This window comes from Heterocephalus glaber, unplaced genomic scaffold, assembly GCF_053883595.1.
Source record: "Heterocephalus glaber isolate CG9 unplaced genomic scaffold, H.glaber_assembly_v1.0 deba00000901, whole genome shotgun sequence".
NCBI lineage: Eukaryota > Metazoa > Chordata > Mammalia > Rodentia > Bathyergidae > Heterocephalus > Heterocephalus glaber.
The window spans coordinates 2,153,346-2,165,632 of NW_028258171.1; the positions used below are offsets into that span (position 1 = coordinate 2,153,346).

Genomic DNA, 12,287 nt, shown 5'->3' on the forward strand with positions numbered 1-12,287 from the left:
TGAAGAATGTTTAAATGCCTGTTCTTTTACACTACTTTTATTCTGGGGTGTTTTTTTTTTTTTATATTTGGTACTGGGGATCGAACTCTGGTCTTTCCGCTTGCCAGGCAGGCGGTGGAACCACTGAGCTAAATCCCCAGCCCCTTACACTACTTTTATTTTGAAAGTTCTTTGAACACAGTAGCCAGATTTTTCTTTCCAAATAGCAGGAGTGCTTCTTAACCACTTACCAGTCCAATTATTTAAATACAGGATAACCAAAAGTTTTTTCATTAATTTTTATAAGATAATGTAATGGAAAATACAAAAAGGACAACTTTATCAAATTTATTCAGTACAAGAATCAACTGGTTGAAATGACACCTGCCCAAGTTATGCACCAGACAGTATGTAAACAAACATGTTGTCCTGGTGTCACTCTGGGTAAACTGCTAAGTGGTTAATATATTAGCAGTGTACCCAAATACATAAATAAGTGCTTCTATATGTAAGTATGATAAGAGGAGTTGCATTTCATGGTTACTGTTTCAATTTCAGCTTTTACAAGAAGTTGAAGTGTGGAAAGAACAAGTGAGTGAACTTAATAAGCAAAAAGTAACATTTGAAGACTCCAAAGTATGTGCAGAACAAGTTCTGAATGAAAAAGAAAATCACATCAAGGTTAGTAGCTGTACTAGTTTTCATGACTGACTTGGCTAAAATGCTAACTCTGAAATTTGAAAACTTGTTTTTGTCACCTTTTATTTTCATTAAGCATTTGGCTAGACTTTCAAATGCTTCTTGAAGATTTATAGATTTATTGCATATATATTAGCATTGTATATTTTATATATCCATTTTATCTCTTTAGTACCTTATTTTAGGTACTTATGGGAAAAGAATAATGATTTTTACCTTTTCCTCTTTAGGCTGCCATCTTTCTGCTGGGAAAATGTTGGAAAGAGTTTGAGAAATTGGACAGATAGTTAAAGTCATATTTATTAACTGAATATAATACCTAAATTAGCTGGAATTCTATACTTTTATAGAGATGGAGACCTTTTAAAAATAAATTTAAATGGAACTTAACTCGAATCATAGGAATAAAATAATTGATATTACTCTCAGGGTTTGTTTGCCTTTTTCCTCCCTCCTGTCCTCCCTATCCCAGTCCCTTTTTCCTGCATATCACTGCCCCCAGAACCCCCACAACCTGTCTGCCCCATATTGGGGGATAGTATTAAACACAGCCTTCACTCTGAGCTATATCCCCAGAACTTTCTGTTTTCTTATCTTGAGACAGGGTCTTGCTAAGTTGCCCAAGCTGAGCTCAGACTTGCAATTCCTTTGCCTCCCGGAGTGCTGGGATTACAGGTGTGAGTTACTATACCATTTCTTTTATTGTTTAGATTTTTTTTCCAGTACCAAGAATTGAATTCAGGACTTTTTGTTTGCCAGGCAGGTGCAGTGCCACTGAGCTATGTCTCTGGCCCTACCCCATTTCTTTTAAATGTTAAACTTTCACAGTACAGTTACTCAAGTTTGAGTATCGATAACAAGATGAAAAACCTTCAGTAATCTATACAGAAAAATGGGTGTTACTATGCATTTATGCTAGTTTTGTTGCTATGAAAATGTTGTCAAGATACCAGTTTTAGGCATTTTATTCATAATTTGGTATGAAGTTGGTCCTCTATATCCACAGCTCCCAAAATTGTGACTTCAATCAACCATAGATCAAAGTACTCACCTCCAAATTGCATCTGTATTGAACACGTACAGAGTTTTTCCTTGTCATTATTCCCTGAACAATAGAGTATAACAACTGTTTACTAGAGTTGACATCGTATTAGGTATTATAAGTCATCCAGAGATGATTTGAAGTATACAGGACAATATGCATGTTATATGCAAATACAATGCCATTTCATATGAAGGACTTGAGTGTCCATGGGTCTTGGTATCCATGGTGGGAGAGGGTGTAGCCTGGAACCAATTCTGTATGGATACTGAGGGATGAGTGTACTGTTTCTTTCCTCTAAACTTATTCTACTTAAAGGTTTGGGATTCTTCCTAAACAGAAGAATGAGATGTGATCCCCAAGAACTGCTCAAAGTTGTAGTCTATGTTATTTGTGCCAGAAACCCTGAAGAGAGGGAAGAAGTTGAAAGTTGAAAATTTTAGAACAGGGTAGTCATTTGATTATCTATAATGTTAGAAAATTGTCCTTTATTCAAGAAGATTTAAAACACTGTTGTAGAACTTTAATACTCTCTTTTTAAATTCTCTTTCATAATGTCTTTCTTTATCAGCTGATTCCTTAGCTAGTTGTTTACTTGAATGAATCAAGTAAAAATCTGTGATCATATTGTCTCGCTTGCAGATTTTACATCACATAAAATTCACACCCATGTTAATGTCTGTTTTATTCGTGGCAGTGATAAATGCCATATAAGACAGTAGTTTACCACTTTGTAGTCATTTAGCGTATCTAGCAGGAATGGGCCATTATTGTATTTGGTTTAGAGATAATTTTGGTTTTTAGCTCGCAGAATTTAATAGTCAACACATTTTACAGTTAGGACTGCTTGTCTTAGTAACAGATAGAAAATAAGTACTTCTGTGCTGTTGTTTACATGGGTTAACTTTTAACTACTATTGCACATTCATAAGTTATAAAGCCATTAGCTTACAGCATTCCCTTCTCTCTTAATTTTTCCTTCTGCTGAATGTCAAGTCTCTGACTGAACACTTGGTAAAGATGAAAGATTGGGCTGCTGTGCTTGGAGAAGACCTAACTGATGATGGTAACTTGGAATTGGAAGTGAAGAGCGAATCGTCGAGTGGTGCTCAATTAGGTATTAAGTCATGACTCACCCTCTTTTCCTAAAATGGTGACTAGCTCTTCTATTTCCTTTTTGTTCCCCCTGTGCACCATGTTCTTTATCTGCTTGTACTCTGGCATATTCTTTCTGCCTGTCTCTGTCTGAAACGCCATCTGTCTCGCTCTCTGTCCATCCCATACAGTTCACTTTTAGCTGGAGCATTGCCCTTTCAGGAAATCTTTCTTCAGCTCCTTAGACTCACAGCCTCCTTCCTCTCTGTTCTCTTCCAGAATTACATGTGTCTCCATTGCAACAGTTTCCAAAATTGCATCATGATTGTTTCAAAGCTTGTTTTTTCTTGTACTTCAAGTTAATCATATGGATGGGTGACTACTTTAAAACATGAATGTTATATAGATCAGTAATTCATGATACTTTTTTTTGCTTTAGTGAAATAATCGTAGTACTTTAATCATAGCTGTCTCAAATTGTCATTGCCATTGTTGGTTGCATTTTGAAATTGGGAGAAGTTAAGTCCACTATAGCCACTCACTGGATACTCAAACCTATTCCTTTGACTTGTCAAAAAATTTTTTATTTTGATATAATTTTATGATTTTTAAAATTACTGTTAGTACATATTTGTAGTACATAATGATTACATTCATCATGGGGAGTTGGTACATGTACATAACACCTCTTAATTTGTTTTATGTACTCTTCTCCTTTCTTCCTTCCATCTTTGAAATAATTTTGGACTCCTAAGAAGTTGAAAAAATATCAGATATCTTATGTCCTTCTCCCAGGTTGCCCCTTAATCAACATTGTTATTAAGGAGGAACAGGTGTGATTTAAAAATTCTTTCATGGGCCAGGGGTTTAGCTTGGTGGCACTGCACCTGTCTCACAAGCACAAGGTCCTGAGTTCAATCTCCGGTACCAAAAAAAAAATTTTTCTTTCATGGTAGTATTCATATATTGGAAGAAAGTTATAATCCTGAAGTAAATATATATAGTAGTCTTCAGGAGATACTATCAAGCTGTCTAGTAGATGTGTGCAACAACATTTGGTACTGATCCCTGTATATATTGTCTTTTTCCATACCTACACACTTAAATGATAATATTTAATGTATAAATTATAGTAAGAGAGTTACAACAATGATTAATTATAACAATACACTGTAAGGAAAATTTTGTAAATGCCATTTCCCTTGCTCATAATGCTACATCAGGTCATCTGATAACTGAGATGGCTGTTGAGTGACTGATGGGCAGACAGCGTATACTGCATGGATATGATGCACAGATGGGTGATTTACGTCTTAGGCGGAAGGGAATGATGGGTCAGCTTGGAATAGTGCATAATTTAAAATTGTTTATAGAAGTTTCCATTTATATAACTATGGAAATCACAGAAAGTGCAACTGCAAATATAGGAGGATTATTATAAAGTTCTGTGTGTACTTTTTAAACTTATATCAAAAGGAAATTCTTGTTCTAAGAGAACTTAGTCTTGTTAATGTTATTTTATTTGAGTTATAATTCAACTGAATTTGGATGCTGTAAAAATCCAAGAATAGTTGAGATGGTGTTCTATATTTAGATGAATGCTCAATCCGTATTATAACCCTATTCTTAGACTTAATGTAGAAGAACCTTTTTAAATGATGTGATACTTCTGGTGCTTTTATTGTTTAGCTTCCTGGGAACAAAGAACATTCCACCTTATAGCTAATTCTGGAATTGTAGGGCTCTAGTTGAGTGAACTAATACAATTATTTGGATGTCTGTTATAGTATTGTGCTGCTTTTCCAACTAATTTAATTTTTATTGTTCACCATAGATAACGAGCCAAAAGGAGCTTTGAAGAAACTGATTTATGCTGCTAAGGTTTGTATTATTATATAAATGTAAAAAATATGGATGAAGAAATAGCACATGCATTAAACCTATATATCAGGCCGGGGATTTAGCTCAGTGGTTTCGCTGCCTGCTGCACAAGCACAAGGACCTGAGTTTGATCCCCAGTACCAAAAAAAAAAAAAAGTACCAAAAAAACCACCAAAAACAAAAAAAACCTATATATCGTTGATAGCTAATTATTTCATTTTATTTTACTTTTTGGTTTTTTTGAGACAGGGTCTTTCCACGTAGTTCAGGCTGACCTTGAATTCACTATGTAGCTCAGGTTGGCCTTAACTTGTGGCAGTCTTTCTGCGTCAGCCTCCCAAGTGCTGGGATTGTAGGTGTGCACCATGATACTTATCTAATAACTATTTTAAAAGTTCGTTTTAATGTCCTCATGTAAGTATATTTAAGAAATGATCAGATATTTCTTCAATTACTTTTTACTTTTCTATATTAACTTTAGAAACTCATAATTTTTAGAATCAATTAAAACCTTCCAAGTTTACTCATTTCTTCAGATAATGAATGTTTTTAAAATGTTTACTACACTGTATTTTATGTCATACTTTCCTTAGTACATTCTTTTTCTTCTGACCTTAGTATTTTCTTATCCCCATTGCACTATATCCTATTTTGAGAAGTAAATACTGGGTTTATTTTCTTCTGGCTTATTCCTTCTTTCTTCTGTCCTGATCTTTGTTGATTTATGGGAAGTCTTGGTAATGTTGTGTGCAGACTGTCAAAACTTGTGTTGAAATAAATAGAATGAAAATAGTAACTTTTTAAGTACCTAGTAAAAAACATTCACTGATGTTCTCTATTCCTGGTCTCAGAATTAATTATTGGTGACTTTACTAGCTTTCTAAGATGGAGGCAGCACTGTTGGTTTCTAGGTGATAATTTCATTAGTGATAAAATAGCTTCTAAAGGGTTGGGGTGGCATATTAAGATTTTTTGTTGTTATTTGTTTAACTGATTAATGTTGCTTTTTTTCTTACTTTGTTCTTTAAAGTTAAATGCTTCTTTAAAATCCTTAGAAGGAGAAAGAAACCAAATTTATTCTCAGTTATCTGAAGTAGATAAAACAAAGGAAGACCTTACAGGTAAGTAATCTACATAGTTTTAAGATATTTCTAAATAAATACATCTCCTTATAGAGAATGAATTTATTGAATCAATTTTCAGAAGATCCAGTTTCATTGGTGAGTATTTGTGGAGAATTAGTCCTGAGTTTTGTTGTTGGCAAAACTTTCACAGTTTCTTTCGTATTTATGAGAAATTAGTGGAATACCATTAAATACCATTAAATGTAAAACCATTGATTACAGTGTTATACTTGGTATAGTTTTAGATGTTAAGAAATAGCAAATTGAAACTTTAAAATTTTTGTTGTTACAAAACCAATCTTCAGTAGTAGTACTAATTGCTATATATGGCTTCCTTCTTTAATATAAATACATCGTTTATTAGCACATAGAGGAGGGATGTTAGATCTGTAGAAGTACATTTTACTTTTCATTGGAAACATTTGTTTGCTAATAAGTGTTTATTTTTTTTAAAAAGATAAATAAGTTCTTGTGTGTTTGTATGTGTTTTTTTGGATCGAATGCAGGGCCTTAGCTCAGAGATTTATCTCCAGCCCTTTTTTCCATTAAGTTTATTTTGGTACATTTTAGGTATAAAATAGAGTTACAGTCAACATTGGGATCTTGTAACATTACATGAGTATCTTGGTTCTTATTTTTTCCTCTTCCCTTGCCCTCCCTTCACCCCCTCCATCCTTCCCTATTTGAAAGACTTTGTTTCCATTTTTTTCTTTTCTCATATTTTTTCTTTTCCCTTCTTTCCTTTCCCCTACCCCTCCCACTTCCCCTACTCCTTTAGACCTTTTCTTCCTATTACACAGTATCAATTATACATTGTTTTAATTACAATATCAAAATTTAGAGGACATTACCACAGATTTTACAGAATTTAAAAGGATATAGAAAGCATATTACAAAAATTTTTTGAAATAAATTTGAAAACTTCTAAGAACCTTGGAAGACAAATTAATGAAACTGACTTTGGAGGAAATATAAAATTTGAGTAGCACTTATTAAAGAAAGTATATTCCTAGCTTGAAAACCTACCTATATGACAACAGCAGGTTCATATACATTTTAAAAAATTTTTCTTTTCCCATTAAGTTTATTGGTACATTTTCGGTATAAAATACAGTTACATTCATCATTGGGATCTTGTACCTTTACATGAGTATCTTGGTTCTTATTTTTTTTCCCTTCCATTGCCCTCCCTTCCCTATTTGCAAAGACCTTGTTTCCATTTTTTTTTCCTCTTCTCATATTTTTTCCTTTCCCTTTTTTCCCTTCCCCTACCCCTCCCAATTCCCCTGCTCTTTTAGACCTTTTCTTCCTGTTACACAATATCAGTTATACATTTTTTAAAATTACAATGTTAAGATCTAGGAGACATTACCACAGATTTTACAGAATTTAAAAGGATGTAGAAAGGATATTACAAAAATCTGTTTTTGAAATAAATTTGACAACTTCTACGAAGTACCTTGGAAGACAAATTAATGAAACTAACTCTGGAGGAAATATAAAATTTGAATAGCACCTATTAAACAAAGTCTATTCCTAGCTTGAAAACCTACCTATATGACAACAGCAGGCTCATAAACATTTTAACTGATAAATTATATCAAACAATTAAAGCAGAACAAAGAAGGAACACTTCTCTCCTCATTTTAGGAACTCAACATTGTGCTAATCCTAAAACTGGATAAAGATAATAGAAGGAAAAAGTATGAACATAGATAGAAATTTGTTTAACCAAACAAACTATTGGAAGTCAGATCTGGCTGGATGTAGAAAGTGGTTTTGTTATAGGGATGGCAGTATTGGTTCAGCATTGGAAGGAAGATCCATCCCCAAAAGTCATCGTTTTAACAGAGGAAAGGAAAAAGCCATATGATCCTGTCACTAGTTGGAGAAAAAGTATTGGACTAAATTCTACAGCTGTTTATGGTAAAAGCTATCAGGAGACTAGAAGTAGAACAGAAACTTCTCAACAGATTAAAGACATGTGCTCCATACTTCCAGCGAGAATGCCTTATATAAATGGAGAAGATGGAATGTTTTCTCCTTAAGGTGGGGAACAAGGGCAGATATGCTTACTCTTTATCTGTCCATTAAACTTTGAAACCTAGTCCCCACCAAAATAGTCTGGCAATAAAATGACACAGCTAGGATAGGATCGGCACGGCAGAAGCAAAATCTTTATATGTAGCTGAAATGATCATCTACAGAGAAAATACTAAGAAATCTCTAGGAGCCCCTAGAACTTGTACTTGAATTTTAGCAGGATTAGAAAACACAAGGTATATATAAAAATTCAGGTCTGTGTATACTTGCTATAAATGAAGAATTGGATATTGAAATTTAAAAGTTATGTAGGAGTACAAAGGACCTAGAAAAGTTAAAAACAAAAACAGAAACAGTGTTGGAAGACATTTAGTACCTAATTTTAAGACTTCTTCCAAAGCTACAGTAATCAAGGCAGTGTTGGTGTAAGGAAAGACATACAGATCATTTGAATAAAACAGAGAATCTAGAAATAGAACCACACATATATGGTCCACTGAGGTTTGAAAGATTATTTAACATTAGCTTTTTATAAAATATAAACTCAATTCAAGAGCTGAGGAAGAGATAGTGTTTTCAGCAAATGGCACTAGAACACCTGGTATCCGTATATAAAAAATTAACCTCAACCCTTTTTTTCATACATGAAAATAACTTGAAGGGATCTAAGGTTCATATACATTTTAACTGATGAATTATATCAAATGTTTAAAGCAGAAAAAAGAAGGAACACTTCTCTCATTTTAGGAAATCAACATTGCGCTAATACTAAAACTGGATAAAGATAATAGAAAAAAGTATGAACATGGATAAAAATTTGTTTAACAAAACAAACTATTAGAAGTCATATCTGGCAGTATGTAGAAAGCGGTTTTATTATAGGGATGGCAGTGTTGATTCAGCATTGGAAGATCCACCCCCAAAAGTCAACATTTTAACAGAGGAAAGGAAAAAGCCATATGATCCTGTCATTAGTTGCAGTAAAAGTATTAGGACTAAACTCTACAGCTGTTCATGGTAAAAGCTATTAAGAGACTACAAGTAGAACAGAACCGTCTCAACATATAAGACATGTACTCCATGCTTCCAGCAAGAATGCCTTTTATGAATAGAAAAGATACAATGCTTTCTCCCTAAGGTGGAGAACAAGGGCAGATATGGCTACTCTTCATCTGTCCATTAAACTTTGAAACATAGGCCCAAATCAAAATATTCTGGCAATAAAAAGAAACAAATAGCATAGGATTGGCAAGGTAGAAGTAAAATCTTTATATGTAGATGAAATGATCATCTATAGAGAAGGTACTAAGAAATCTCTAGGAGCCCCTAGAACTTGTATCTGAATTTAGCAGGATTAGAAAACACAAAGTACATACAAAAATTCAGGTCTATGTATACTTGCTATAAATGAAGAATTGGATATTGAAGTTTGAAAGTTATGTAGGAGTACAAAGGACCTAGAAAAGTAAAACGAAAAAAACAAAGAAAAAAACTGTTGGAAGACATTTATTTCCTAATTTTAAGACTTCCTCTAAAGCTACAGTAATCAAGGCAGTGTTGGTGTAAGGAAAGACATATAGATCATTGGAATAAAATAGAGAATCTAGAAATAGAACCACACATATATGGTTCAGTGAGTTTTGAAAGGTTATTTAACATTAACATTTTATAGAACATAAACTCAACTCAAGAGCTGAGGAAAAGATAGTGTTTTCAGCAGATGGTACTAGAATACCTGTTATCCCTATATAAAAAATTAACCTCAACCCTTTATTTCCAAACATAAAAATAACTTGAAAGGGTCTAGGAACCTAAATATGAAAGATTAAAACTGTAAAACTTTAAGAAGAAATTATAAGGGAAAATGTTCATGAATTTAGGGTAGGGAAGAATTTCCTAGGATATAAAAAACATGATGTATAAAAGAAAAAAATTGATATATGAGATTCCATCAAAATTTAGAACTTTAAATGACCTTAAAATAAGTCCTTAAACAGACCATATTTATAATGCATATAACCTATGACCATAATATCCAAAGAATACTTACAGCTCATTAACAGACAACCCAATTAAAAGCTAGACACAGAAAGATGATAAATAGCCATAATAGCACAAGGAAAGGTGTGCAACACTAGAATCAGAAAAATACTAAGTACCATAACAAGATCGTATTATACACTCATTAGGGAGATGAAGTTAAAAGTTTTAAAAGAACAAATGTTAGCTTAGGTATGAACCAGTTAGAATTTTCTCATACTGCTAATGTGAATGTAAAATGATAAAACCATTTTGGAAAACAATATAGAAATTTCCTGTATTACTGTTAAGAACCAACAGTTCTGTTCTTAAGTTTTTACTTAAGAGGAATCAAAACACATGTTCACAATAGATTTGTACATACAAGTTGACTGTCCCTTATTTGAAATTCTTGGGACCAGAAGTGTTTCAGATTTTGGTTTGAAATTCATTTGATCTGCAAAGAGGATAGCCACTCCTGCGTTTTTTTCAGGGTCTTGTCACGTGGAGTGTTGTTTTCCACCCTTTAACTTTCAGTCTGTGAGTTTCTTTTTGAATTAAGTGTGTCTGTTGTATGCAGCATAGTGTTGGATCTTGCTTCTTGACCCATTCTGCCAGTTTATTTCTTTTGATTGGTGAATTGAGACCATTAACATTGATGGTTATAACTCATATATATTGACTTATCATTGTCATGACTTTTTCTTTTTGTTGGATTCTCCCCCTTTGTGTTTATTTTCTTGTCTCACCTGATGGATTCATTCTGCTGGGCTTCCTGGGGCTGTGATCCTAGTTGTCTTTTCCTAGGATATTGTCTTAAATTTTTTGGAGTGCTGATTTAGTATTCACGAAGTTCCTAAGGTGCTCTTTGTCATGATAGTATCTTATTTCTCCATCAATTTTGAAAGATAATTTTGTAGGGTACATCAATCTGGGTTGGAGGCTGTTTTCCTTTAGGGTTTCAAATACATCACTCCAAGCTCTTCTTCCCTTGAGGCTTTGCATTGAGAAGTCTCCTGTGATTCTGATGGCCTTTCCTACATACGTGATTTGTTTCTTTTCTCTAACTGCTTGTAGAATTTTGTTCTTCTGTTGGGTTTCTGGAATCTTAACAATTACATGTCTATGTGTAGATTTTTTTTGATTAAGGCTAGTTGGAGTCCTATATGCCTCACTTATCTGTATGTCAAGTTCTTTTCCCCTGCTTGCGAAGTTTTCTGCCATCACTTCTGTGAACAGTTTTTTTATGTTGTCTGCACGCTCTCCTCTTTCTTCATTAACTCCGATCAGTCTTATGTTATTCTTCTTTGCATCGTCTAACAGCTGCTGGATTGATTTCTTGTGGTCCCTTACAATTTTAAAGCAGTTTTTCTTTTCCTGGTCACTAATTGCAATCTTATCTTCTATATCTGAAATTCTGTCCTCACATTGGCTCATTCTGCTGTGTAAGCTTTCAATGGAGTTTTTAATCTCCTGGAAATCTGTTTGTATCTGTTTTATGGATTCCATTTGTTTCCTATGTTGGGATTCCATCATGTTCCTCAGTTCCTCTATTTTTTTATCTGTGTCCTCTCTAGATTTATTAATCATGTCTTGCACTATGGGGCACAATCTCTGCTGTTATGTGAGAAATTATTTCTGATTTCATTTTTTCCAGATCCTCTTTTGTTGCCAGTTCAGGGAATCTAGGTGGTTGAGTATCAGATTGTTCCATCTCGTTTCCCTTTGAGGTTGCTGCAGGTGATCTGAAAGTCTGGTTTTGAGACTTGTTTACATTTCTTCTCATTTTGAGGTGGAGGCATTGCTGGCGTCCATGTGACTCACCTCCTCTGTGCTGAGGGGGTGTGGTATGGTGTCCTGGAAGCCTCCTACTGGACCTTGGTGCGGCTCACCTCCTCTGTGCTAGCAGGGATGGTACAGTGGCCTGGAAGCTTCCTCCTGGGCCTGGGAGTGGCTCACTTCCTCTGTGCTGGCGGGGTGGTACGGTGCCCCAGAAGCTTCCTCTTGGGTGCTGGGAGCGGCTCACCTTGTCTGCGCTGAGGAGGTGGTACAGCGGTCTGGAAGCCTCCTCCTGTGCACTGGGAGCGGCTCACCTCCTCTGCCTTTAGGGAGGTGGTACGGCAGCCCGGAAGCCTCCTCATGGGTGCTAGGAGCAGCTCACCTCCCCTGCCCCCTTTTTGTTTTGGGACAAGGTTTTGCTAAGTTGGGCTTGAATTTGTGATCATCTTGCCTCAGCTTCCCAGTGTGCTGGGATTACAGGTGCCTGCCACTATGGCCAGCTTACAATTTTTTTTAAAGTTGGTATAAATAACATCTCATTTTGTACAAAAAGAAATATATTTTACATATATGTTTACATCCAAAAAGACTGGAAGGACATATTCAACTGTCTTTGGGGTTATGGG

The 12,287-nt window shown here is 34.7% G+C and overlaps 1 protein-coding gene across 13 annotated transcripts in view; it reads left to right on the top strand.

Annotated features, from left to right (window-relative positions):
- The window catches only part of Mia2 (MIA SH3 domain ER export factor 2), a 117,604-nt gene that overhangs the window by 62,851 nt on the left and 42,466 nt on the right, over positions 1–12,287 (top strand). For all 13 annotated transcript variants that reach the window (XM_087208022.1, XM_087208026.1, XM_087208023.1 and 10 more), the window contains 4 exons: positions 538–660; positions 2,717–2,837; positions 4,650–4,696; positions 5,727–5,817. In XM_087208022.1, the coding sequence (XP_087064148.1) occupies positions 538–660; positions 2,717–2,837; positions 4,650–4,696; positions 5,727–5,817 (382 nt within the window). The remainder of the gene's footprint in view (positions 1–537; positions 661–2,716; positions 2,838–4,649; positions 4,697–5,726; positions 5,818–12,287) is intronic.